The sequence below is a fragment of the Coccidioides immitis genome, assembly GCF_000149335.2.
Source record: "Coccidioides immitis RS genomic scaffold supercont3.1, whole genome shotgun sequence".
NCBI classification, from domain to species: Eukaryota; Fungi; Ascomycota; class Eurotiomycetes; order Onygenales; family Onygenaceae; genus Coccidioides; species Coccidioides immitis.
In genome coordinates this window covers 6,582,267-6,609,038 of record NW_004504310.1, presented here as the reverse complement: position 1 = coordinate 6,609,038, position 26,772 = coordinate 6,582,267, and the positions used below count along the sequence as shown (strand labels likewise).

Here is a 26,772-nt window from a genome sequence, read left to right as displayed (position 1 = left end):
AGTGCGGAGCTTTTGCGGGGGTAGGCTAGCCAACCTAGTTAAAAGGTGGTAAGCTAAATCAGCCCTATGCAAAGAAGGCCGCCTGGGATCTCGGAAGAGATGCATCCGAGCGATGCTTGATGTGCCTGTAACCTTGGGCCGCTCTGGTGAAAGCATCGGATTGTTGGTTCCCATAGCTGTACGGAGGGACGGGAAGTTAATAGTTAAATTTTGCAGCGATGAAGTCAAACTAGCTGGCTCCCAACCAAGTACCATGTCGATCTTTATCCGCACAATGACGCGTTGTCATAACTGGTGACCCGAGACCAAATTCCCACAACCCCGACTCTCTCTTCTTCCACCGTATCCTTAAAATCTTCACGCGCGTTCGTTATCCTCCTTGTTTAGTATTTTCGCAGATCTCCAGATCGCAGCGCTGGTTTAGCGGACGGTCTTACACTTTTACCCCAAACTCCATTTCTCCAGTCTCTGCCCCACCTTATTGGCACGAAGCTGAACCAGCAAGCCCCAGCGTACAGCGTATCCGAGGCCGTTCTCAGCTGCAGGACCAGTCAAGGTCGCAATCATGGCGAAGGGCAATGTTCTTGTTACCGGGTACGTCCAAGCTGGCTCTGGCGCTGCTCCCACTGTCGTCCGTTGCGCCAGCCCGTGCAATTGCGGGGTAGTAAGCCGCTAACGTCACTTTGCTTTCCTGTTCGCATTATTATTAGTGGGATGGGCTATATAGGGTCCTTCACGTCTCTCGCGCTTCTTGAGGCAGGATATAGTGTCGTAATTGCCGACAGTCTATATAATTCTTCAGACGAGGTGCTCAATCGTATTGAACTGATCTGTGGCAAACGCCCCGGTTTCTTCAAGTTAGACGTCACCGACGAAGCTGCTTTTGACAGGCTATTTGATGAGAATCCTAGCATTGACAGCGTGATTCATTTTGCTGCTCTAAAGGTGATTATAGATGTATTCTATGACGTTGATCTTCCCCGGTCCTAACTTGAGTACAGGCAGTGGGAGAATCCGTCGAGAGGCCTTTAGATTACTACAATACTAATGTCTACGGAACACTGTGCCTATTACGCTCAATGGTCCGTCATAATGTGACGAATATCGTCTTCTCGAGTTCTGCAACCGTCTACGGTGACGCGACACGTTTCGAGAATATGATTCCCATACCTGAAGAGTGCCCCTTGGGTCCAACTAATCCTTATGGAAATACAAAGGTTATCGCTGAGACTGCGATTACAGATGTTATCAGCTCGCAGCGCACCAATGCGATTAAGGCTGGAAATGCAGAAGATGCTGAAAAGTGGAACGCGGCTCTGCTGCGCTATTTTAACCCTGCAGGTGCTCACCCGAGCGCAATCATGGGCGAGGATCCACAGGGCGTGCCGTACAACCTGCTTCCACTGCTTGCACAAGTAGCTACGGGGAAACGAGAAAAGCTCCTTGTGTTTGGAGATGGTAAGTCGCCAGAAGCAATTGTAACGTGGGAGTATACAGCCAGCGATTCTGACGACGAAAATACCAGATTACGCTTCTCATGACGGCACCGCTATCCGTGACTACATTCATATCCTTGATCTTGCAAATGGCCACCTGGAAGCCCTCAACTATCTCCGCGACAACCGTCCCGGCGTCCGCGCTTGGAACCTGGGCACCGGCAAAGGCAGCACCGTCTTCGACATTATCAAGGCTTTTAGCAAAGCTGTTGGCCGCGACTTGCCATATGAGGTCGTTGCCCGTCGCGATGGTGATGTTCTGGATCTAACCGGGAACCCGTCTCGTGCGAATCGTGAATTGGGATGGAAGGCCACACGAACTCTCGAGCAAGCCTGCGAAGACCTTTGGCGGTGGACAAAGAACAATCCCCAGGGATATCGACAGTCACCACCAGAGGAATTTCTCGCCAAGCTAAAACAAAATTAAGGGGCCGGCATTTGAATTTATTGTGATATACAGTTTCAAGGGAAGGGTAAATATAACGGCGAATAATAAGCAAAAGCAATCGATTTGGGTTGGTACTGGGGGGAAATAATGCTCTTTTGTTCTCTCCGGAAGTATAGTTCGTCCGGTGATGTTCTCGTTCTATATTGATTGATTATAGATTGCCGTGTTTGTAGGGAGATAGTGCAATCGATATGTATGTTTGTACCGACAAAATAGAATAGGTCTTCTATTCTGTCTTGTGGATTAAGATGCAATTATTTTCTTTCCTCCTTACCGTCTAGGTTATCTTGCTGACTCAAGAAAGTCCCCGATTCCGACGCCATCAAGGCTAGTGAATGGATATCGGCAGCACGAAACACGTAAATAATAAAATCACCCCATTGCCAGATTTTTCATCCCTCCTTTTTACCTCTGACAGGCTTCTGTTTCTTCTTCGCCTCCTCTTGCTTTTCCCCCTTCTCGATCGCTCTCCGAAGGGCACTCGCTTTCTCAGTTTTTTCAATCTGCTCTTGACTAAACTTCCATAACTTCTCGGCAATTTTATCATCCATCACCTCTTTTCTCAGAACTTCCCGCTGCTTACATTCCTTTATCAACCTGCCTCCTTGAATACCCACTATTCGCCTTTGTCTGTCTTCGTCCGTCTCGCCCACCGCGCTCAGCCCAGCTTCCATCGCTGCTAGAAGAAAGCTTTGTGCTCCCTGTTGGGGTGATTTGAGAATAAGCCACCATATTGGCCATGTAAGAAGGTAGAATAATAGCCCCAGGAGAGATCCGCCGGTGAGCCAGCGCCTCGTTCCCGGCGTTCTCGAAAATCCCGGGTCCACCACGAGCACGCGCGAATTGGTAGGACGGGCCGCTTGCTTTTTGGTCCGATTGGAGTTGTCGTAGTTGGCCAGATGAGCTTGGTATGACCGCGCGAATATCAAGAGGGCGAGTTTAGATGTAGCATACATGCTGCTGCTGGATTTAGACCCGCTCCTTATTGTTCCTTTGACGCTTGACTTTGCTTTGGATGTGCTTGAACCCTGCGTTGCTTCCGATGTTCTGGCTTCCAGCGTTTCAAAGTCCAACTCCGCCCTGATGTAACTCGAACAGGTCGCAAATATGACTCTTACATCCCGATCTGGCGGCTGAGCGCGCAGTGCAGGGCTTAATATACTTAGTAAATGAAAATTGGCTAGGTAGTTCACCTGCCACTCTCTGTTTAGTCTATCGGACGTATTTTGCAACTCCGGAGAGCACGGTGGAGTTAAGGTGTTTCCGCATAGAATAACCATATCTAGCCGTCGTGGGGGTGTATTATCTATCCACTTCGTAGCGAAGCGCCGGACGGAATGAAGGGAGGAAAGATCAACTTGTTCGGCGTATACGAGCGAGTTGTTGGTGCTGTTGCGGACGTCCTCGATATAGTCCACAACGAAAGGGTCACTGGGCGAATGTTGCGTAAGGATAATTATTTGGGCACCGCGAGAAGCAAGTTCATGAACAATCGATGCTCCCACGCCTGAAGTGCCGCCCTGGGGAGAAGTGTCAACGAGTGGGCCGACTGCAGAAGAGCGCGCGAAAATAGGCACGTACCGTAATCATAATTACTTTAGAATGCATAGTACGCTCGGACTGGTTTATAGCACCGCCAAAGTATCGTTTGAGCAGCGCAATGGCGGCAATCCCTGATGCCGTTTTGGCAATGGGATATGCGTAGGGGATGGACGAGAGGCCATTGCTGAAGGTGTGTGAGATGATCGGGAGAGGCATGGTACGTATTTCCCCAAATCCGGAGCACCAATCTGCCAAGCTCTTTCAAGAAGCTCCTATAGTTATCCTCGTATCTTTCGTCGTTCGCCAGGGAGTGGATGGAGTCGACCTGCAGTGCTTCGTGGTTCAGGAACTTCAAGGAGCCCCAGCATGACGTCGCGGGAAATGAGCTGGCGTCCGCTCGCCACTCCGAAAAAGAGCTCCATGCTTCACGCTCCATTTATCACTATAGTGCTCAAGGAGACAACATTGCACAATGCCCTATGACGATGAAGATTATTTCCTCCCCTTGGAGGATCAGCGCGTCTTCGGTGCTGGAATCAAAAGAAAGCGAGTGCCATTCGTCCCATCCAGCGAAACGCGCCTCGCCACGACAGATGGCCATCCACTCTCCGCACCCGCAACTACATCTTCCACGCCAGGCCCCGAAGCCGCTGTCTCAGAGCCAACACCACCTTCAATAGGTGATAAGTACCTCTCCATAGTCCTATCTAAGTCCGCAAACCCCTCCCCGTCCCCCGCCTCAACCTCCGCGACCACCATCGACGCCGCCAAGCAAGCAGATTCTTCGCCCGAAGAGAGACTCCAAGAAGACACTGCACTTGTAACATGCGACATTTGCAACCTGCCTCTATCACAACCGCCTCCCAGCTCCTCAGATGCGCAATACCCGCCTCATCCACATGAATCCTCCCTCGTCCATCAGGCCAGCCTTCCACACTCCCATCCACCCTCCGCTGTTGACCGTACGCGCCGTGGATACAAATACCTCGCTTCCTACGGCTGGAACCCGGACTCTCGAACTGGTCTGGGCCCAACAGGTGGCGGTATCCGGGTGCCAATTCTCCCACAGGTGAAGCATGATACGGCGGGCCTGGGTTTGGACGTCAAGAGAATGAGCGATGCGGAGAAGAAGGAGAGGGAGAGGCAGAGAGCGGCTGCGAAATTGAATGCGAAGCAGGTCCGGAACAGAGAAGAGGAAGGGAAGAAGAAAGCAGAGAGACTAAGAGAGATGTTCTATGGATCAGAGGACCTGGAGAAGTACTTAGGTAGAGGTTGACGAGCCTTTGTCATCTTGCTTCTTTGTCGTTTATGATACCCCATTTGGTTTATTTGGAGATGCATAGGTTAACTTGACCAGTCTACTTTGAGCAAAAAGGTGGCATGCTGTTGAGCATAGCAACCCCAAGAATTGATAATCAATTCCAGATGGGTACTGGAATTCGCTGTCTCTATCATATAAATGCAATGCAACTTAGGAAATTTGGTCTAACCCCTGATAATAGGCTGGCAAGAGAAAACCCATCCCAGTGCGCCATACTACTCTGTTGCAAAAAAAAAAAAAAAAAAAAAAAAAAAAAAAAGAAGGAAATGACTGCTTTCAAAATGCATCAGAAGTAAAAGAGCCATAAAGTGACAAAATAAACGCCATACAGACTTTCAAGGCTGCTAAAAGGGGGTAGTGTAACATATGCCTAACATCATAGGTCATAATAATCAAAGCTCTATTTGAAGAAACGTTTCTTCTTCTCTTTATCCTTCTTGTCCTTGTCCTTTTTGCTAAGCTTCTGTTCGCTTTTTGACAACATGGGTTGTGGTCGGGGCGGAGCAGATTCACCTAGGGATTTTACTCTTCGCGGGTCGTCCTGGGAACTCATTGTCATAGCAGCAAGGCCAGAAGTGGGAGGTGCTAGAGACTTCGACGCTGTCAGTGGCTGCGGCTGCGGCTGCACCTGTGGTTTGGGCGACGGCTCTCTCTCAAATAGATGTCGAGGGGCCTGAGGTTTCGGTTGGTCGGCGGGGAGGTTAAGCCGTCGCTTGTCAACACTTAGATCGCCAACTTGGCGTAGGAAGAGGCCAGGAGTAAGCATGTGTGATGTGACGAGGTATATATCTTTGTTGTGATTCTGGGATAGTTCGTAGCAGGAGCGAGCTTCGGAGTACGTGGCTCCACCAGCCATGAAAACAATGATTTTTTGACGAGGTTCCGCCGCTGAAGGACGGATTCGAGCCCAGGTAGGTTTTGCGCTCCTAAGAGAAGCTTGAGAAACGTTATCTTGACTTATGACATCGTCCCCATCCGCGTGAGGGCGGGTTGATGGAAACACTGAAGTATCCAAAGTGCCCCGTATTTGTTCTTGTAACATCAACTTCAAGTTAGGTTCGAATCTTGATAAGCTCGTGTCATCTTCGTTAATCTGAGCAGGCGGCTTTCGGGCAAATAGTGGCTGATTGGGTGGCTTAGTATCGCTGAGTGGTTTTTCAACCCGTGCCCCTAATAAATCAAAATTGTAGATGACTTCCCCATCCTGGGGTGGCAGCTGTGAGTGAGCGAGTAGCTTTTTGATATCACCGCCGAGAAGGCCGCCTCGATATAAGAGGTAAAGGACTATTAGTCGTAACCGATCGGGAGGCCGAACACGCTCGTCATCCAGAAGGCGAACAAGTTGGTCGGCAAGATTTTTAGGCTTTCGGTAATCTTCGTCTAACCCAGTACCAAGTGACTGTAGCATGTTAGGTGGAGTCGCGAAGTAAATTGGCGCCGGCGATCATACCTGTTCAACAGACGCAAGCTCCGGTAGGTTGCGGTCCTGAAATAGTTGCATGCACTCTTCGGCCATGTTAAGGTGCAGCGTATATGAATTCTTCCCTTCTTGAAACTTTGACAGTCCGGCCAACATGTCTCTGATGGTGTTCACATTTGCAGACGAATCACTATTGAACTGTAATTAGCAACGACCAGTACAGAAATAGAGCGAAGAGCATGACATACTTGTCAGCAAACTGAGGGTTTTTCGCTCTGAATTGGTTGAAATCATCCACTAGCTTCCCGAGGAGGTCTTTCATGTGCAAATGCCGACTCTCTACCCAGATACTATCATTTTCTGAGATCTCCAATTCCTTGGTTTCCTGATTTGGCTCTCCGGCATTAATGGTTGTTTCATAAGTAACCTTTTCTCCTTCTTTGATTGGAAGGAGATCATGAGCCATGGCCTGATACGTGAATTCGTGGACTAGCGGAGCGACAAGATCCAAGGTTCGGTCAACTATATAAAGCAGACCCCGTTGTCTCGACGCTGTTGGAAAGTCTTCGCGCGATTTGGCGTAAGCATCCAGCTCATCCTGGACAAAACGTGCTAGGTGGGAGCATAGAACACTAGCTTCGTGTGTCGGCGCCTTGGGCCGGTAGTATCGAATTACGGGATATTCGCCAAGTGATACGCATACGGAAACGATCTATCTTTATTAGTGAAAATCTAAGGAATGTGTCCATTTGTAAACGCACCCTTTGGGCGAGATCCTCAAGGTGACCTCGGACGAGATTGTTGCATGCCGGATGGAAGAGGGTGGGAAAGCTCCAAGGATCGCGGAAAATTACAAGATGCGATTCTCTAGGAAAGTAGTTAATGTTGACGATACGGAAATCAGCGATCAGGTCGCGTGCCATGCTCAAGCCGTTGATTCTGCTTCGTAATTGGGGATCAAGCCCTGTCGAGTATGTCAGGAGAATGTTTCAGGGGGTTTGACCACGGAGGACTCACTAGCAGTCCAGACTAGAAAGGCTCTCCTATATCGCCGACGTTGCAAGTCCGCTATAAGACAGTCTACGATGTGCGGCAATGGTGAGAGAAAATAAACCGCATCCGTCTCTTGGTTCATAGGGCGCCGGTGCTCGATCTGCTCAATATCTTGAGATGGTGTCAGCTCCGATCTCCACCGAACAACAACACTCGTCAACCAATGTGACTTACTTGTAACGTTGGCGTTGAGGATGTCATCTTCTTTAACGGCATTATCTATTAACTTTTTGCTCAATGCATCAACGACGAGCACTTTCCACTTGAAACCAATCAGCAGCTGTTCAAATGTAGGGCGGGGAGGCACGAGAGCTAACTTCTCGCTCAGCGGTATATCGAACAGTGTCCAGGATAACTAGGCGTCGAATTAGCTATATCCAGTGCATTCTTAGAAAAGGGGTACACGATACTTTTCCGCTGGACCTCAATCAAGGAGGAGTCCATCTTGGCAGGGAATCGGTCATGAGAATGAGAACCGCAGTTACGAGGCGCTGGAGGCTCGACAGGATCGGTAAGGGATGGAGCGGGCTGCTTTTGGTTGAAGGCAGGTAGAGCGATATATAGAACAGCAGTTTGCACCCGTGACAGAAGTGACGCCGGCGACGGTGCCCTGAATCGCTTCACCTCGCGCCGTCGGCACAGCCCGCGAGATTACGGTCTCGCTCTGTGACATAACGCAACCTCCCGCCCGCCAGCCAGCCGGCCCGCGCTAGGCTCGGAGGGGACTAGCCCCGGCGGCTGGTGCGATTATATCAGCAGGTAGCGGGAACAACTTTTCTTCCGCCACCGGACAGGGTTATCGTTGATCCGCAATACTATATTCGACCTGAGTCGCCTTTTGAGAATTCCAACTCGGAGCTTCGTCCAACATCTTCTATGTGAAGACTGGAAATTTCTCTCTTGGGCTTCTTTTACTGTATATTGTGCTTGCGAGGCGTTCGTGGTATACATGTTCTCATTGAAAACATTCCAATTCCTTCTGCGCTCAAACTGAGAGCACTCAATGCGACGAGACCGTCCGCCTTCCATCTCAATCTTGAATCAGCGCCGAATCCACCCACACCATGCTCATGCAACCGTGGAGAGGGTCACAGACACCGTGCCTGATTTGTCTCTTTCGACAGTGTGTCGTCCCGCGACAGTTCACCCGCTCCCTTAGTACCAGCAGGCCCTTGGAAAGGGGAAAACCCAAGTCTAGCAAGTCTAAACTTGCTTGGAAACAGACGGTAGGAATAATTTATAAACTTTGCCGCTTATACATTTTGTGGTTCTAACTATTTGCTCCAGAGTCTTCGGCTTCCCCCAGAGCAGAAGAAGAGAAATGCCAGAAATAATGCTGTTCGAAGAGATCAGTTCGCAGTCGTGCTAGAGAGGATATTACAGGATTTAGAACGAAAAGTGAAGTCTAACGAGGGCAAAAGTACTTGGAAGGAGTTTCAAGACGTGGTGACGGCCGCCTGCACGCAGTCAGGGAACCAATCGCCCAATCTTGCTTTGAGTCAAAGATTACACGAGGCCTTTATAAGGGTTGGAGAAGCCAAGCTGGCCTCGGTTTTGGAAGAAGAGTATCGGAATTATGAATACGATATCAAGTTCTCTTCACGCATTAAAGAACAGAAGGCTCTGGCCGACTACAGGTTCCCGGCGGAATGGTACCCAGCGGCCCGGGCTCTCCAGCGCACGATACATCTTCATGTTGGGCCTACAAACTCGGGAAAGACATATCACGCCTTGAAAAGACTAGAAGAAGCAAAAAGCGGGTTTTATGCTGGACCATTGCGACTTCTCGCTCATGAAGTCTATTCTCGGTTTAATGCAAAGGGCATCTCTTGCGGTCTTATAACGGGCGACGAAGTAAAAGTTCCCGAAGGCACTCCTCCAACCCTCTATAGTAACACAGTTGAAATGGCCCCGTTGGGACTAGAGGTCGATGTCGCTGTTATTGACGAAATTCAAATGATTGGTGATCGTCAACGAGGTTGGGCGTGGACCAGAGCGCTGTTGGGCGCTCCAGCGAAGGAAATCCATCTCTGTGGGGAAGAACGAGTAGTGCCTTTGATCCGAGAACTTGCTGCTTTGACGGGAGATAAGCTGGAAATCCATAATTATAAGCGCTTGAACCCATTGATCCCGATGACGAAGAGCCTAAAAGGGAATCTTCAAAAGCTTCAGAAAGGAGACTGTGTTGTGGCATTTTCTCGCTTGGGTATCCATGCCCTCAAGCAAGAAATTGAAAAGGCAACTGGGCGAAGAGCCGCCATAGTTTATGGGGGTTTACCTGCGGAAATTCGGTCGCAGCAGGCGGACTTGTTCAATAACCCTGATAATGACTATGATTTCCTGGTCGCTAGTGATGCGATCGGTATGGGCCTTAATCTGTAAGTTGCTCTTTTAACCTTCCATCTTTGGGCTTTCATTGCTAAACTGGTATCGATAGAAGCTGTAAGCGAATCATTTTTGAATCGGTCATCAAGAGAAGTCCAGTTGGTCTGGAACGATTATCAGTATCTCAGGTCAAACAGATTGGTGGCAGGGCCGGTCGTTATCGAAGTGTAGCCGATGCCATGGACAAAAGCAAACCGTCAAAGCGCTCTGAGGAAGATCAAAATGTCGGATTTGTGACATGCCTTGAGGATGTCGATCTTCCGCATATCCAGAAGTGCCTGCGCGCGGAGGCAGAGCCAATCAACGCAGCGGGTATTCTTCCTCAAGATTCTATGATAACTGCCTTTACGGATCATTTCCCTTCAGATACGCCGTTTAGATACCTCTTGCAGCGATTGTGGAATGTTTCTCAGACGCATCCACGCTTCTTTATGTGTGATTTACACAGTTCTGACGTACAAGAAATCCTGGATGACGTTCCCGGACTCAGTGTTACGGATAAACTCGTCTTTCTATCCGCTCCCACTTCGACGGCAGATCCGACAAGTGCCTTAACCCTCAAGGCATTCGCAACCTGTGTTGCACAACACAAGAGCGGAGCGCTCCTCGACATTCCGGAATTGCACCTTGAGATCCTGGATGTCCCTGTATCTGGCAATAAGAATTACTTACGATCCTTGGAATCACTTCACCGTTCGCTTGTCCTCTACCTTTGGTTAAGCTTCAGAATAGGTGGCATATTCACTGATAGGACTCTTGCTACCCATGTCAAGGAGCTTGTGGAAATGAAGATGGACAGGGCTTTGACCGAATTCTCCGCCAATTCCAAGTTAACCAAGTCCGCTATACTTAGGAAACAGGCCGCATTATTAAAGAAGGGCCTGCTCGAAGAAGCGGAAGAAATACAGGAAGTTGATTTTGATCCTTCCCACGATGTTGAAATTCAACCCCAAAAAGTAGGAGTGGCTGCTTGAACGCCATCTCCGGGCTGTTCTGTAAGCTATGGTGGCTTACGCGGTTTGAACCTTTGGCCCAAATGGATCAGACCTCGGGATTCTAGTAACGCAAATTAATTGAAACCGGCCGGTCACATTCCCCCGGCTGGTATCGCCGGATGACGCCAGTGAAGGACGCAGCAAGCTTCATTATTTCTGGAGGGTTAGAAATTTTATATACCTGATCTTGAGCGTCCCCTTAATGGGAAACTGGCTGGTCCGATCGGACCGGCTTCTCGCGCATGTGGTCCCTCTAGGCTCGCTTAGAGCTCAAAAGTATCGAAGTTGATCACGAAACATACATGGGCACCACCCAGCAATACCATGACCCGAAAGCGATCCCCAGAGTGGGTAGTGGGCTGGTATGTACACTTCCGTCGTCGCAGATAATCGCGTCCTGTGCGGAGAGAAGCATATAGATTTTCTTTTATATATGTATTTATAGACACAAATGCACCTCCTTTCCAAACTCAAGTTTTGTATAATTTTGTGACTCTGTCCTCCGCATTCCTTGCTCTGTCGTTATCACAATCGCCCTTGTATTTTCCGTCCATTCTAGTCTCCCACATACGTAAACTTCTGAGCGGCCAGCAGAGTGCTGTAACTACTCCGTAGTTAACTAGTTAACTAGTTAGCTGGGTGGCAGGTTGCGGCGGGTTACTACCCAGGCGCCCCATGTAACCTGGTTAGACAGGGGGTTAGTCAGCAAGACCGCAAAAATAACCAGGTTTTCTGAGGGGTTGGCATTGTACAGTTATCTTGGCAGTTGCATACTAGCTGGTACAGAGGGTGGTGCTGAGTCAGCCATTTAAACCAGTGAGAGTTCTTTATTACAGAGGTCTTTCAGACAGCACTGTACAGCTGGAACAGCAGTATCAGGATGCACCCACCAGACAACCAATCAACCATCTGTGATAGCTCAGGTCAGCAGCTGGGGATCTCAGAGAAGATCCTGTAGAGCAGGCAAATATAGGTTCTGTAGATAGCTAGATGCCTACATAGTATAATTATACTATTCTCTATTCTATACAGGACAGAGTGTGTGTATAGCAGTGCTGCTCAGCACCAGCATCTGATGCAGCTGTAATGCTGTCCTGATGCTCAGTTTGTTTATATACATTATACTGATACACTGTATGACAGATAGTATCAGAATCAGTAAATAGTAGATTAAGCATCATCTTGACAACAGATTTTCTTTTTCTTTCTTTCTTCTCTTCTCTTCTCTTCTCTCCTCTTCTCTCTTTTTTTTACTCTAAGTCTGTTCATCAGAGTCTTTATTATCATTATTGCTTTGCTTCTCTCATGAGTCTTTCTGTAGATTATGCATCAGCTATCATTCATCAATCATATAATAGTAAGCTGACTGACTTACAGAATAATTTCATAATTTCATGTTACTATAATATTCTCCACTGCTAAGATCTCTGCTTGCCTCTTTCCTCTCTTCTCCCCACAAATCTGAGAAAGAAAATGTCTGTACAGCTCTGTATATTGGTGGAATATGAGAAGAAGACATTGACTTGTTGATATAGAGTGCTTGTTCAATGGACCTCCTTTTATTCTGACCAGATGGAGCAGAATCTTGCTGAAGCTGCTGCCCAGGCCCAAACTAATAATCAACCACTCTGTCTCTTTATTAAACAGAATCAGCTGGTTCTGTATATTTACTTCTTTCAGTTACAGTAACTGCTTGCTCAATCAGAAAGAAATGTGAAGTTTGTTCTCAGACAAATCTTCTTCTACCAGATTAACATGCACCATCAGTCATATGTTAATGCAATTCTGATCCAGTCATGTGAGAGAACTTTGCACTAGAGCAGTATCTGCAACAGATGCACAGAGATGGAGCCCATAGCTCTATTCTTATTATGCTATCATGTATACAGTCACTTTAGAGATGCATGCAGGAACTGCAAATGGTCAGACTATATATCTTACTGCTCTCTGCATGGCAGGCCAGAATCTGCAGTAAGATATAATAACAGAGGACCAAGTTCATACAGAGCTGCTGGCCACTCACATACATTAGATAGCAGAACTAGTCTGAAACTGTCTTCTGTCCACTCAATTCTTCTTCTTGAGAGTGGAACAGCAAATAATTCCATTCATGTTGAAACTAATTCTCTTCTATTTCACTCTGGAGATTCACCATCAGTCTTTCTGTATAAGATTAAGAAGTCTGAGAAGCCAGAGAATGACTCTCAGAGCAATTCTATTATCTTAAACTAGATATGCATGAACTTTCTTTTCTGACTTATCTGCTTTCTTTCTTTTCTTTGAAATTTTTCTCAACTGCTCTTGCCTAGTTATACAGGCCCTGTATACAGCATCTGAACATGATTTGCACTTCTATACAGTATTCAGAACCAGTAGCTCTAAGAAGTAAAGCTAAGCAAACTATTATTATGTATTCAGCATCTCTTCTTCTTTATCTTCCTATTATACAACAGGCTGTGCTGGATATGATGGACAGGGTTTGCCATAATAAGAATCAGAGCAGTTTCTTTTTTACTTACAGTATTCTGGATAGTCTGTTCAAACTGAGCTTCTCATACTATCATACAAGCTCTAGTTTCTCTACAGCAGCACTGCTACTGGCACTTCTCTGTCTCTGTCTGTTAATATAATTAATAATCATCTTTCTTCTGCTGTAGAACATTCTCTCTATGCCACCTGGCTGCTATTTTACTTTATACAAGACATCTAGATTCTGTACTGAAGAGCCACTCTTCAGATCAACTGTTCATTCCTGCCATAAATCTGAAACTATAATAATTGTACAAGAAAGCTGGTATGTGACTGGAACAGAAACACTAGCAGAGGCTGAAGCTATCTCTAATAAATAGACTGAAGCTTGTGCTTCTCTGAATGCTATAGAATCACTATCTCTCTCTTTATCTTTATCTTCAAAGACAGCAGCTGCTGTCATCATTCTTTAATCAGCAGGAAATACTTATATAAGAAAAGAAACCTGTCCACTGATCAGTACTTCTAACTGATTATTAATTTTTTGCAGTTCTGTTTCCAGAGCAGTATATAAATAACTACAGGCCATATCTAGATTCTGCTGTATAATGTGCAGCTGATCTGTCATTATAAGTACTGTCTGCTGCAGCTGCATTTTATACAGCTTCTCTTTATAAATGTTGGCTACTCAGACTGCCTCTGCAAACTGATAATAGTTCTCTCTCATGAATACAGAGCTGGTCCACAGAGAATAGCTGAAAAAGAGAGACTGAAGAATGACAGAGTCCTGCAGAAGAACTGTATAGAGATGATAAAGCAGATATAGAAACTCTTGAGCAGCTAGATCATTTCTATTCAGTTGTATAGCAGAAGATCCTCTGAGCTGATCTCAAGAATTACTCTGATCTGAAAATCTTCTCAGCTCTGGCTTCTGGAGACAGGAGTTGAAGTTCTGAATATTATATAACTTAAATTACTGCATCCAGTTATTAATTCAGGGCCAGACAGCATGCTCCAGTAACTCAAGCACAGGCATTCTGACCCACAGCAGATAGAAGTTCCCAGATGTGCAGGAGTTAAAGTCAGTTATAGTCTGTATAAACTTTCTGAAAATATTAGTCAGATAGTACTGGCTGAAAGCATTACTGTTTCATCTTCTAGCATGGCAGATCTGACTCTTACTGACTTCAATCTGCTTTGCATGTCTGGCTCCAGCAGCTTATCCAGCATGGGTCTTCTTCAGGCTAGAAAGTCCTGTTCCACTGTAGATGTATCAAATCTAGTCCAGCTGAATCTCATACAACAGAGGCTTTCTCACATCATCTCTCTTGATCAGGTGCAGCTGGTACCAGTCCTGGCAGTTGTGAAACTGGAGTGATAGCTCTTGTACAATATTTCATTAGTAGAAGAGATAAAAGACTGTCTGTGCCATGATGCAGAGCAAGAGATTGCAATAGCACATCACTGTAGCATACTCAATCTGGTCCATCTGGTTAGTCTTGCCATTTTCTATGATTAAAATTATGGGGAAGCAAGAGGTTGAGTCTTTATTTGTCAGCTCCAGAGTGAAGAGATCAGCCAGCTGTGCCATACAGTGAGATTTACTGTAGAGAAGCATGCTGTAGCTTATTAGAAAGTTCACTGCAGTATAAAGATGTGGCTCTACTGACTGGTCTTTTTTGAACTCTGACCAGCTCTGCCAGCAGTACTCAATCAGCTATATAATATTCTTCTTATGATATTCATTCAGCAGGGTTCCTGCACCACAATTTACAAACTCTGTCTTCTTGTGTTCATGCTCCTATCTTGAATGGGTTTCAAGCAGGGCCCAGACAGCCTAGCCAACTGGATGGAGGTGAGGATTTGTACAACAGCTCCATTAATAGCTTCAGAGATTGACAATTACAGTCTTGTAGGCCTTGATGAATGATTGGCCCAGAATTTACACAACAGACTCTCCATTCTGTGAGGATCATACATGTGGATCAGCGTGACAATGAATCTATAGGAGAAATTGTATGTAGAAAAGAGTACATGAGGTAAAAGATCTGGTATTGACAGCTATGTACAACTTCTAGACAAGATTACCACTGGCTTCCAACAAGAGATTTGTGCAGTGGTGGTCTTTTATGTGTGCTTATGAGCACATGACTTAGTGTCTCACAAGAACACATGTACTCTCAACAGCTTGCAAGCCCAGGTTCTGAGCTCTTGCAGGTGTTGTTTGTTCATGTAAGAGATTCATAAGCAAATTCTTACAGATTTTCTTCTCTTGTAAGTCTTGGTCTCTCAAGGCAGCTGTCTCATTAAAAATCTTCATGAGTAGAAAAATAAAACCTCTTGAGAAAAATAAAAATTTCCTCATAAGAAAAAGAGTACAGCCTCACTAGAGATATAATATCAACACAACTCTAATAACACAACACAACATAACAACACAACAGAGCTCAATAACACAATAATATGTAGAGAGTCTCTATTGTTCTCACTAGCTTCATGTTACTATTAGATAATAAGCACTAGCTTAAGAGAGAGCTTTCTCTTGCTTTCTCTTTCTCTTCTTTTCTTCTCTTCTTTCTCTAGTCTATATTATCATTATCAAGATAAGTGAACCCTTCAAGCACTGCTTCACATGGGAGGCAGGCTTGTGGGAGATCTCTAATAATCAGAAGAATCAAAAATGGCTTTATCCAGATGTTCTGTGTGCTTAACCTTACAGCTATAAGTTAGTGAGTTCACTCTTGATTGTGTCTTTACTTTACATGGTTATGAAGTTTTGTCTTCACATGAAGTTTAGTTTGCAGAGAAGTTAATGCTTGCTAAAAGTTTCTGCAGATTTACAGTCTTCTTTCTCTCTCTCTCACAAGTTATTGCTACTCTTCTCTCTCAGAAGGACCTCCACCCTCCCCTTTATAGAAGAAGTTGGATCTTTAATGAGTAGTCTTGAGAACTTGAAAAGAGTTTGTAACTGATAATTCTAGAGTGTTGTTACTTCTCTCTCTCTCTCTTCTTCATCAGTTGTTACTGCTCTCTCTCTGTCAGCTCAAGCTGTAAGTGCTTCTCACAAGCTGACATTTGATTTACATGCTGATGGAGTTAGAGTTCTGCTGCTCTGCCTTCCCTCTCTGTAATTATTGTGCTGGCCCTGGCTGAAAATGTGAGTATTCTCTATTACATTTCAGTTTGTGGCTAACTCTCTCTAGATTGTTGTTGCTGTTCTTCCTGCTCCAGCAGAATTTGTGGATGCTGTAGTTCTATAGAGTGCCTGGAATTGTTCAGCACTCTCTCTGTAAGACTGACAATGGTGGTTCCAGATCATCTTCACCCAAATGCTGCCAGCCACTACTTTTACTGATGCTTTGTGGATTAATCTGGTGATTCTTCCAGGTCTTCTACCCCATACTGGGGCACAAGCTTTGTCTGTCTGTGAAAGAGCATGATGTTGTGAGCCTATTCAAAGGCCTGTACTTATTGCTGGTTTGAATAATTTAAACTAGTTGGCTATCTATATCCAGCTCTGTAAAAGTATTCTTGTGATTTGAGCTGGAGTCCAGCCACCATCAGAACAAGAGTGCTCTGCCTGCAAGAGAGCTTAGCAAGACTATAGTAATATAGTCTTTGCAGAGTGCATCTCTGCAGGCTTGAGTCAAAAATATAATAACTGCCTATACTGTGGGCATCTTGCTTGCTCTTTCCAGCAGTAAAATTATAGATAGTTGTTACAGATCTTTACAGAAGAAAGCTAGAGGCTCTTATATAGTTCTTAGCTTAGTTTTTTCTTCTTTTGAGGTCAATTTGATTCAGTTCAGATTATATCTTTTCTCTCTCTAACTCATTTTCTAGCTCTACTACCTTCATCCATCTCTTTCATAAACCAGGCTTGTCCAGGTTTCTACTATAAAATTATTGGAGTAGCTTTCTCAGTGAACAGACATTGCTTGCAGGCACTCATGTCTTGTTCTTCTTGTCATCATAATCTTTCCAATGTACTCTGTACTACAGCTTGTGACTCTCTCTTTTTGAGTTAATTATCTTGCAGACCTGATACTTCTTTTCATTCTTGTCTGCCTCACAAACTTTGTAATAAGATGAGCTATTAATTTCTTCATGGGTCTTGTGCTTACAGAGCAGAAATACATGAAAAATGTCATGAGTTTGCAGACCTGGAGGCAGCTCCAGTCTGTAGACTTGTGAGCCTATCTTCTTCATAATTCTACAAGACCCATGTCTCAACAAATCTAATTTTTTGTTAGGCTGCACAGTCTTGATATTGTGAAGATCAAGCCACATCTTGTCTCCCATCTGAAAAGTCTTCATGATGTGCTTCTGGTCATAATACTTCTTCTGATAGACTTGTGCCTTCACAAGCAATTTCTTAGTCTTCTTGCAGAGCAATCTCATTGTCTCTGCCTGATTCTTTAAATTCTTGCACACATAGCTATACTTCTCAAGATTCAACAGATCTGTTTACAGATTCAACTTATATATCAGCTGAAAAGATAATTTCTGTATGAAGGCCTGCTGTAAGTTATTGTATGTGAACTCTGTCATTGGCAATCACATCATTCAGTCATCTTGATTATAACTGACATAGCTTTACAGATACTGCTCTAGCACACTATTCAGTCTCTTAGTTTGACTGTCAGTTTGTGAGTAGAATGCTGTACTTATTGCTCTTGTGATCTTCAAGATGTAAGTCAAATCACCTCAAAATTCACTTGTGAACAGAGATTCTTGATCTGTTACTATACTTACAGGTAATTCATGTAATCTCACTATCTTGCAAACAAAAAGATGAGCTAATTTCTCTAATATCAGCTTCTTTGTTGTAGAGATAAAGTGAGTCATCTTTGTAAGTCAGTTCACTACAACCAGAATACAGTCAAACTGCACCTTCTCAAAATTCAGGCTCACAGAAAGATCTGTAATAACATTCATGCTAATAGATCTCCAAGAGCAATTTAAAATAGGTAAGAGTGATAGTTCTTCTTAAGATTTCCTGTAAACCCTTCTTGAGTTCTGGCAGATCTTACAGACTTTGCAATACTTCTTCACCAGTTCTCTTATTCTTGGCCAAAAGTATTTGTGAGCTATAAGCTTGTATATTCTTGCTGTAGCAAAATATTCTGCAAGAGGTAGATCATGATGATGCCTGATCAGCTCTATTTACAAGGCCTCATTCTGAGAAATATATATGTGATCATTTCTATAGAGAATGTCCTTCTCCTCTTTTCATGTTGTAAATTTCTTCATGCCCATCTTAATGCCTTTATGGACCTTGACTGTATAGTTATCACTTTGCAGTAGATTTGGCAATGATGTCAACAGATTGAAGCTGCCCTTCTCATAAGAATTATTCTCATAAATCAGATCTTTGGCCTTCTGAATCTGTATTGTAATCTTCTTCACTTTGCACATGCCTTTCAAGACAATCTTTGTGAGTAGTTTCTTGGTTGCAATCTGAAGCTTTACAGAGATGAGTTACACATTCTCATCTTCTCTCTCTTCTCTCTGATTGAGAGAAACTTAGACTGTCAGTTCCAACTTTTCTGTAATCTCTTGCTCCTTTGTGAGCATCACTTTCAGTTGATTTGCAGTCTCACAACTCTCTGTATCATCTAGACCAGTCTTCTTGGCATAATCAGATCTTTGTGAGAGTCCATCTGCTGGATTCTTGATTCCTTTCATATAGTCAACTGTAAACCAAAAGACTGTCAGTCTTTGTGTCCAGCAGACCTGTCTTTGCAAGAGGTCTTGAGCAGTCTGGAAATAATGCAAGCTATCATGATCTGTGAGAACTTGAACTGATGTTTGCAAGTCTTTCAACCAGCAGCATTAATATCTAAATAACTTCACAATCACAAGCAGTTCTTGATCATGAATATCATAGTTCATCTCTGCAGGTTGCATCTTCTGTAAATAAAACCCAACTGAAACCCAAATGCCATCCTTTGCCAGCTGTAATAGAATATTATATATCATGAAGCCAGATGCATCTGTTTTCAGTCTGGTCTTCTGTTCCATATCAAAATAGTGAAGCATAACAGCTTCCATGAATGCTCTTTTTAGATCTATAAAGGCTTCACAACCTTTCTCAGTTATGAAAGTGTTAGCCTCTCTTCTCATCTCTCTTCACATGTGTCTGCTTAGCTTTGCTTCTTCTCTCTTTAGGAGAGCAGTCAGACTGCAGGCTATCTTAGAGAATCTTGGGATGAAGTATCTGTAAAAGTTTGTGAATTCTAAAAAGACCTGGATCTCTTTCTTACTGGTTGGCTCTGGCCAGTCAAGAATAGTGTCCATACAGCTCTTCTCCATAAGAACACTCTCTGGTGTTATGACATACCCAAGGTAGTCAATCTCACAAGTATTGAACTTGCACTTCACCAGCTTGCAATAAAAACCTGCATTCTTGAGTGCCTTAAGTATCAATTTCACATGCTCCTCATGGTCTTTCTTGTGAGTCAAGTACATGACCACATCATCAAGATAGGCCACTGCAAACACATCCAGATATTTGCTAAGTGCCTTCATAATATATGATTGGAAGACTGCTGGTGCATTTGTAAGTCCAAAAGACACTATCAAGTACTTAAATAGCTTCTATGGAGTCTGAAATGCAGTCTTCCACTCATCCTCTTCACAAATCCTCAATCTATGGTAGACATTCTTGACATTCAACTGAGTGAATATTGCAGCTTCTGTGAGCTTATACAACACATCTTCAATCAGTGGTAGAGAATATCTATTCTTGACTGTTTTTGAATTCAGATTATGATAGTTCACACACATTCTTAGTCTGCTGTTCTTCTTGAATATGAACAGAATGAGTGCTCCTGTAGATAATCTAGAAGAGTGGATGAACCCATGAGTTAACATACTGCTCAGATATTCACAAAGAGCCTCTTGTTCAGCTTGCAAAAGTCTGTATGTTCTTCCAAATCCTGACTGCTTCCCTGGCTTAAGATCTATAGCCAAATCATCTTTGTGGTGTAGTGGCAGCTCCCAAGCCCTCTTGTTGCTAAACACTTCCACAAGTTTGTGGTAGGCTTCTGGTATCTGGAGATCTAGATCCACTGTCATCACCTGTTCTGATTTGTGGAGAGTCATCATGTAGATGGGCTTCTCTCTCTCCACTAGCTTCAAGAGGTTAACTGGTTTAACCTTCACAAGCAGATCACAACACACAGTTTGGAACTCTAGCCTTAGTTCTCTGAAATACATCTTGAGATTGTATTGCTGCAGCCAGCTCAAATCCACTAGTGTAGTGGGGATTCCAGTACCATATTAGGACAAAGGTTGTTCTGGTCCGAGGCGCAAAACCCCCCCAGCTACTATCTCTGAGCTATATAAACCACCCATAGCCCCTGCATCTTGCTCAATACCTTTGCGCACCTTTGTACTTTTCCACACACTCATTCTTTATTGCTAGTTTGGTTATTAGTTAGAGAATATGAAGATCTCTTGTTCATAAAGCTTGCTACTGTTTCTTATTAGAGCTGCCTGTGTTAGTACAGGCTCTTTAGTACTATTATTTCTTATGAGCTTAGGTGTCTGTTAAGGCATGCTTCTCTGTTCTTACTACTCAGCCATTACCATCCTTACTATGTTGTGATTTTTCATCCTTCTTGTGCTCTCACCATCTTAACCAACTCACCTACTTTGATGAGGCATTCCATCATATCCTGCTTCATTTGGTGACCAAGCTGAGACCTGAAGATGATGATGTAGTGATTTGGTGGCTGCCAAGAAAGAAAAACAAATTCTGAGACACATGAAGCAATACACTATTTCAAGGTAAGATCTTATGGACTAGGAATACAGTACTAATCAGGTTTTTGTTTAGGAACAAGGTTAGGGAGCTTAGATTTGAATGGCTCTTATCTAAAGCTTGCCTGATAAATAGGTTTTTTTTGGAAAGATATTGAATCATTGAGAAACAACAGAACATACTGTGTGACATGACTAAAGATCAAGAAATCAAGAAATCAGGATCAGAATCAACTATGGTTGAAGGTACTACAGGATCATACATGACTATGTCACAAGGTGAGAACAGGAGAATTGTGGTTCACTCCCACATTTCTATACCTTCCTCTGGCATGGCAAATGCACCTTGATTTGATGGCAGAGATGCTACCTTGTTTATTGAAAGGTTTTATCAAATGTGCAAGGATCATGGGGTAATTGACTCTAAGAACATTATCAAACAGTTAGCTAGGTACTGTGTTACATGGATTGGAGAATGGATGAAGACCTTAGAAGGCTACAAGAAAGATAATTGGGAAGTATTCTCTAAAGAGATTATTCATGAATTTTGTGATCAGGACATTACTTACAAGATTCACCATCAGAATTATCTTCAAGCAATTACAAAGAAACCATGTGCTTGGGATAGTAATATTTGTGCCTATGTTCAAGAATACACTACTATCACCAGTACAGTACAAGCCAATGGAAGGCTTGATGAATTCACTAAGATGTCTTGGTTTTTTCAGAGGCTGTCTGAGAAGCTCTGGAATAAGATTATTGACAAGGCAAAGCTCAATCTTTCAGACAATATGTCATCTATTGATTTTAGGAAGGTTGTTCAAGTAACCATGGATTTAATCAACCAGTATGAAGGGAATAAGAAGATCTTTGAAGAAGATGAAATGAAGCAGAAGGAAATGGAAAAGCTTGGTGAGTGATATTAATTAGCTAACAAACCCCCTATAGTTAAGACTCCAAAGAAAACAGCTAGTTCTGTGAAGACTGAAGAATCTGAATTGAAATTCAAAGCCAAGAGCTCTGAGAGCACCAATATTGAAGCTGCAATTGAAAAGATGATCAATAAGTTTACAAATTTGGCATTAGCCATGAGAGTACAGTCAAATCAGATACAAGAGAATTCCAATCAGTACTATATGCTGCAGAGGGAAGGGCCTCTGAAACCCATACCAAATTATACAACAAATGTGACTACTAATTCTGCAACAGTACAAGAGAACACCCAACCACAATTAGTTAATCCTTATGTGGCTTGAAATGGTTCACTAATGACAAGCTATTGTTCTAGTGGCTGAGGAGGAGCTCAAACTGGAGAAATTTTGACATGTTTCTCATGCTTTTACTGTGGAAAACCTGGATACTGTCAATCTCAGTGTTATGAATACCAATCCAATGTGAATAACAGGTTCTGTTATATTGATGATGAAGGGAACTTGTGCATGAGTTCCCCTGGTCAAAACTATCAAGTTGTCACTCCTAAACCTGGAATACCAAACATGTATATTGTACAGTCTATAAGAGAGGATGAATGGGCAATTCCAGAGTTAACAAGCTCTAAAAAGAAAACCAATCAGCAAGAAGAGACACCTCCAGCAAATTCAACCAGTATGAAGGTCCAAGCAGAACAACTTGCATATCTAATGTCTGATGGAGAATCTGATTCAGATAAGGAATATGAACCACTGGAAGAAAGAACATCAGTTAATATTGGAACTGTTGGAGAAGCTAAGAACAGTCAAAAAGCTAAGATTGCAACACCCCATACTCAGCATACTGGACAATTTATTACCTACCAGGATAATCAAGCTAGTGTTAATGATAATATCATGGAAGACATTGAACCAATCAATCAGAAGAAGCCTGAAATTCAGAACAAGACTGTGGAGAAATAAAGATCAAGATATTCTGCAACAGATCATTTATTCTCTCAGATCCACAATTCAACAGATGCCAATAAATTAATGAGTTGAATTCTCAATGGGAAGGTTGAAGTGTCAGTCAAGAAGCTTATAGATGTATCACCAAAGCTTCATCAAGTGTTCTTTGGATCAGGTTGGAATAACAGTACTAGCAAAAGTCATGCAAAGGTTGGAGTCTCCAAACTGGTTCAGCCTGAGCTAAAGATCAATTCCAGTTGACTTACATTAAAGCCCATGGTACCAAAATCCAAAAGAGCATATGGAATGTATTTATTATATGCACCAGTCACTATAAACTAACAAGAATTAATGGTGTTGATTGATACTGGTTCAGAAATCAATTTGTTGTCTCAGAAGTACACTGAAATGTTAAATCTGCTGATGGAAAATAAGCTGTGAGTAACTATGGTTGTTCAAACAGGAGAAGTTGCTTCTTTTTATGTGTTTTGTGATGAAGTGCCTGTTCAGATTGGAGACATTATTACCTATACCCCTTTTCTTATATTTGAGGGAGGGGATCAGCAACTTATTCTTGAAAGACCTTGACAATTTACTGTCTGTTGGGAATGCAACACCTCAGATGATAGAGAAGTGAACTGTAAAATTTATAATGAGAAATGAACATGTTGTCTAGTTTTTGAAGACTTTAAGCCAAGCTTGAGCAACATGAGGTATGCAACTGATAAATCAAACAGCAATCATTTAAATGATTCAATGGATATTTAATCAGGCAGGTGCCTGTGGATACAAGGCCTGATGAGAATAAAGAAAATGCAACAAAGACAATGGGTATAAGAATTAATGATAAGAAGATTGAAGATCAGGAGGTTGAAAAGAATAGAGAAGTCAGAAGCATTGACAGCAGTACCAGTGTTGATGGCTACAGCAATAAGAAGAAACATAGTTCCAGCAATGGTGAATCCAAAAGCACACTAAGCCTAATTGGATTAACCAGCATGCTGGTGAATCAAATGAATCAATCAGAGGACAAGAATAATTTTGCATCAGAAGTTCAGATTTTCTGTCCTCTGCTTCCCAATCCAGACAGTGTTACAGCTCACTGTGAACATTACACACATGATATTAATTCCAGCTTAATTCAAAAACCTATTCCATGAAGTGCTCAATCAATTTATGCATCTCTGAATAAAAATCATGATTTTGTCATGAAGAAATCACATCAAGTTGACATTTTCAATAGTGGCTGGAACATCAGGCTGCCTTCTTCAGAAGTCTGGAGAGTGTGCACTGCTTATAAGCAGAAAGCTGATAAGATAAGATCATTAGCACCTGGAAAATCTGATGGAAGCAAACCAGAAGGTCTAGATAATTGAGTGGATGTTTGTTTCAATAAGTATTACCCTGAGAAGAAATGTGTTGTGTTTAATTATAAATTTGATGACCACATTAGGCCTAGAATTACATCTTTTCCTGTTGGAGAACAGCTAACAAATGAGAGAATTGAGAAGCTCAAAATTGGATTTGAACTAACAAGTCAGGAGAAGGAATTTTTCATATCAGTTCTTTATAAACATGAAGAGGTGTTGGTGTGGTCATTCAAAGACCTATATGGTGTTTATTCTGAATGCTTGCCTCCACAGGTTATTAAGACAGAGTCTCATAAAGCTTGGCAGACTAAGACTTACTGAATTTCTTGTGCTCTACATGATAAGCTAATTAAAATCATTCAGGACAGGTTAGAAGCTAAAACATTGGAGTCTTGCCATGGTTCATATACCAACCCCTATTTTCTGGTTGCAAAGAAACAGAAAGGCAAATATCATTTAGTCAACACAGCACATATGTACAATAAAGTTACTATTTGAGATGCTTTTATTTCTTCTAATGTTAACAAATATACTGAAGACTTCAGCAGACTTGTTATGGCTAGTCTATATGACTTGTTCTCTGAATATGATAATTTTCCATTAGCTGAAGAGAGCAGGGATATGACAGCCATTGCAACCCCTATTGGGCTCTTTCACCATATAACTTTAGTCCAAGGGGCAACAAATTTGCCAGCTCAAGCCCAATGTGGGATAATGAAGATTATATGAGAAGTTTTTCCAGAGATTGCTTGAGCCTTTATAGATGATCTTGGGGTAAAGAGATTGTGTATCAAAGATGAAACTGAAGTTCTTCCAGGAATAAGAAGATTTGTTTATGACCATCTGCAGAATCTGGACTATGTTCTATGGCTTGTCAAAATCTCTGAAGCTAGAATCTCTGATGTCAAATCTCAATTCTGCATGTCTGGAGTTAACATTGTTGGATGGATCTGCAACTATGACAGACAACAATCTGAGAAAACTAAGATGGCTAAAATTGCAAATTGGCCTACTCCTACAAGCATTACAGAATTATGAGGATTTCTAGAGCTTGCTGGATATTTCTGAATACTCATAGAGCATTACAGTTGAATAACTAAACCTTTACATTATCTGCTTCAACAAAATGTTATATGGTCATGGACTGAAGAGCAAAATGATGTCTTTATGCTTTTAAAGGAAAAGTTATGTTCATTCCCTATCATTCTTCCAATCAATTATGGACAAGATCCTTTGCTTATCACTGTGGCTGTTGATGCCAGTGAATTAGAATGGGGAGAATGCATTATTCAGGAGCAACAAGGGGCTTGACATCCCACACAATACAAATCCAGAGTATGAAATGATTCAGAGAAAACATATGATGCTGGCAAACAAGAATGCAGAGCTGTTTTGAAAGTCTTCAAGAAATTCCAACACCATATCTATAAAGTACCCTTTACCTTGGAAATCAATGCAAAAACTCTTGTCACCCAACTTAATAGGACTGCTACAGATGTTCCAGAAGCTTTGGTTACTAATTGAATAGCTTGAATACACCTCTTTGACTTTACTGTTAAACATGTTCCTGGGACAAAACACACAGCTGCTGACAGACTGTCTCACCAAGAACTAGATACTGGAGAACAATCTGAATCTGAAGAAGATGAAGATCTGTTTGCCTTTATGAACCCTATAAGAGTTTTAGCTGGCCAAGCTCTCAATAATGAAGACCTTAGAATACTGGACTCCACATATTCAGAAGAATCAGAGAAAATTGCACAATACCTAACCACCCTATCAAAACCATTGGGCATGGAAGGAAAAGAGTACACAAGATTCCAAAAGAAAGCAATTAAATATGTGGTGGAGGCCAATCAACTATTTAGACAAGCAGAATCTGGTGTACCTCTAAGACATGTCATGGACAACAAAGAACAATGCAAACAAATTTTACACATGATGCATGACAAATTTGGCCATAAAGAGTGAGAGGGAACATACTCTATCTTACAAGCTTGATACTGGTGGTCAGAGATGTATAAAGATGTGTCTGCTTATGTGAAGCACTGTTCTCAATGTCAACAAAAAGATTTGCAAAGATTAAGTGAAGAGCTTCATTCTACCTGGGCTTCTATCTGTTGGGAAAAAGTTGGGGTAGATATCAAACACATGCCTTCCTGTTGAGGACAAAATTATTTGGTTGTTGCAAGATGTGACTTCACTGGATGAGTGGAAGCTAGAGCATTGAAGAAGGCAACAGCTGAAGCTGTAGCCAAATTTCTTTATGAGAATATCATCTGTTGATGGGGCCTGCCTGCCAAATTTGTTATGGATGGAGGACCAGAGAATAAGAATGTTGTGGAGACCTTACTGAAGAAATTCAACATCAAACACATTGTTATTTCACTCTATAATCCTCCTGCAAATGGTATGGTGGAAGTTGGTCATAAGTCTTTGGCTGATGGATTAGCTAAAGCCACCAATGGTACTGGAAGAGATTAGATTAAACATCTTCCTGCAATTCTGATGACAGATTGAATGACAACTAAGGCTAGTACTGGTATCTTCTCTTATAGATTGCTAATGGGCCAGGAGGCAGTTCTTCCAGTTGAACTTGAGATTCCCACTTGGCAAACAATTCTATAAT

The 26,772-nt window shown here is 42.9% G+C and overlaps 6 protein-coding genes across 6 annotated transcripts; 3 read left to right on the top strand and 3 right to left on the bottom strand.

The window, feature by feature from the left end:
- Positions 1 to 165: 165 nt before the first annotated feature.
- On the top strand, positions 166 to 3,184 carry CIMG_00721 (UDP-glucose 4-epimerase). The gene is made up of 5 exons (XM_001246949.2): positions 166 to 365; positions 519 to 594; positions 711 to 945; positions 1,002 to 1,458; positions 1,526 to 3,184. The coding sequence occupies exons 2-5, from the start codon at positions 566 to 568 to the stop codon at positions 1,921 to 1,923; spliced, it is 1,119 nt and encodes a 372-aa protein (XP_001246950.1). The 5' UTR covers positions 166 to 365; positions 519 to 565; the 3' UTR covers positions 1,924 to 3,184.
- CIMG_00722 (oxidoreductase) lies at positions 1,324 to 3,769 on the bottom strand. The gene is made up of 3 exons (XM_001246950.2): positions 3,526 to 3,769; positions 1,528 to 3,464; positions 1,324 to 1,458 (listed from the first exon to the last, which is right to left on the bottom strand). Exons 1-2 carry the CDS (start codon positions 3,700 to 3,702, stop codon positions 2,337 to 2,339), a joined length of 1,305 nt encoding a protein of 434 aa, XP_001246951.1. The 5' UTR covers positions 3,703 to 3,769; the 3' UTR covers positions 1,324 to 1,458; positions 1,528 to 2,336.
- A 189-nt stretch (positions 3,770 to 3,958) lies between these two features.
- CIMG_00723 (G-patch domain-containing protein) lies at positions 3,959 to 4,762 on the top strand (the record flags this gene model as incomplete). Its single annotated transcript, XM_001246951.1, has 1 exon — positions 3,959 to 4,762. The coding sequence occupies one exon, from the start codon at positions 3,959 to 3,961 to the stop codon at positions 4,760 to 4,762; it is 804 nt and encodes a 267-aa protein (XP_001246952.1).
- A 295-nt stretch (positions 4,763 to 5,057) lies between these two features.
- CIMG_00724 (Sec1 family superfamily protein) lies at positions 5,058 to 7,816 on the bottom strand. The gene is made up of 8 exons (XM_001246952.2): positions 7,691 to 7,816; positions 7,598 to 7,635; positions 7,455 to 7,542; positions 7,245 to 7,391; positions 6,989 to 7,191; positions 6,476 to 6,939; positions 6,258 to 6,417; positions 5,058 to 6,206 (listed from the first exon to the last, which is right to left on the bottom strand). The coding sequence occupies exons 1-8, from the start codon at positions 7,722 to 7,724 to the stop codon at positions 5,208 to 5,210; spliced, it is 2,133 nt and encodes a 710-aa protein (XP_001246953.2). The 5' UTR covers positions 7,725 to 7,816; the 3' UTR covers positions 5,058 to 5,207.
- Positions 7,817 to 8,167: 351 nt separating this feature from the next.
- CIMG_00725 (mitochondrial ATP-dependent RNA helicase Suv3) lies at positions 8,168 to 11,134 on the top strand. The gene is made up of 3 exons (XM_001246953.2): positions 8,168 to 8,506; positions 8,568 to 9,658; positions 9,718 to 11,134. Exons 1-3 carry the CDS (start codon positions 8,345 to 8,347, stop codon positions 10,637 to 10,639), a joined length of 2,175 nt encoding a protein of 724 aa, XP_001246954.1. The 5' UTR covers positions 8,168 to 8,344; the 3' UTR covers positions 10,640 to 11,134.
- Positions 11,135 to 12,044: 910 nt separating this feature from the next.
- On the bottom strand, positions 12,045 to 12,613 carry CIMG_12848 (uncharacterized protein; the record flags this gene model as incomplete). The annotated part of the gene is made up of 2 exons (XM_001246954.2): positions 12,045 to 12,272; positions 12,602 to 12,613. The coding sequence occupies 2 exons, from the start codon at positions 12,611 to 12,613 to the stop codon at positions 12,045 to 12,047; spliced, it is 240 nt and encodes a 79-aa protein (XP_001246955.2).
- Between the last annotated feature and the right edge of the window lie 14,159 nt (positions 12,614 to 26,772).

Bases quoted from the DNA above. Each gene is read 5' to 3' on its own strand.
- CIMG_00721 (XM_001246949.2), top strand. From the start codon at position 566: ATGGCGAAGGGCAATGTTCTTGTTACCGG. The intron at 595-710 runs GTACGTCCAAGC...CATTATTATTAG, and splicing joins GGCAATGTTCTTGTTACCGG to TGGGATGGGCTATATAGGGT. The intron at 1,459-1,525 runs GTAAGTCGCCAG...CGAAAATACCAG, and splicing joins GCTCCTTGTGTTTGGAGATG to ATTACGCTTCTCATGACGGC.
- CIMG_00725 (XM_001246953.2), top strand. From the start codon at position 8,345: ATGCTCATGCAACCGTGGAGAGGGTCACAGACACCGTGCCTGATTTGT. The intron at 8,507-8,567 runs GTAGGAATAATT...TATTTGCTCCAG, and splicing joins AACTTGCTTGGAAACAGACG to AGTCTTCGGCTTCCCCCAGA. The intron at 9,659-9,717 runs GTAAGTTGCTCT...TGGTATCGATAG, and splicing joins ATCGGTATGGGCCTTAATCT to AAGCTGTAAGCGAATCATTT.
- CIMG_00722 (XM_001246950.2), bottom strand. From the start codon at position 3,702: ATGCCTCTCCCGATCATCTCACACACCTTCAGCAATGGCCTCTCGTCC. The intron at 3,465-3,525 runs GTACGTGCCTAT...ACTTCTCCCCAG, and splicing joins CTAAAGTAATTATGATTACG to GGCGGCACTTCAGGCGTGGG.
- CIMG_00724 (XM_001246952.2), bottom strand. From the start codon at position 7,724: ATGGACTCCTCCTTGATTGAGGTCCAGCGGAAAA. The intron at 7,192-7,244 runs GTGAGTCCTCCG...CATACTCGACAG, and splicing joins CTTTCTAGTCTGGACTGCTA to GGCTTGATCCCCAATTACGA. The intron at 6,418-6,475 runs GTATGTCATGCT...ACAGTTCAATAG, and splicing joins AACCCTCAGTTTGCTGACAA to TGATTCGTCTGCAAATGTGA.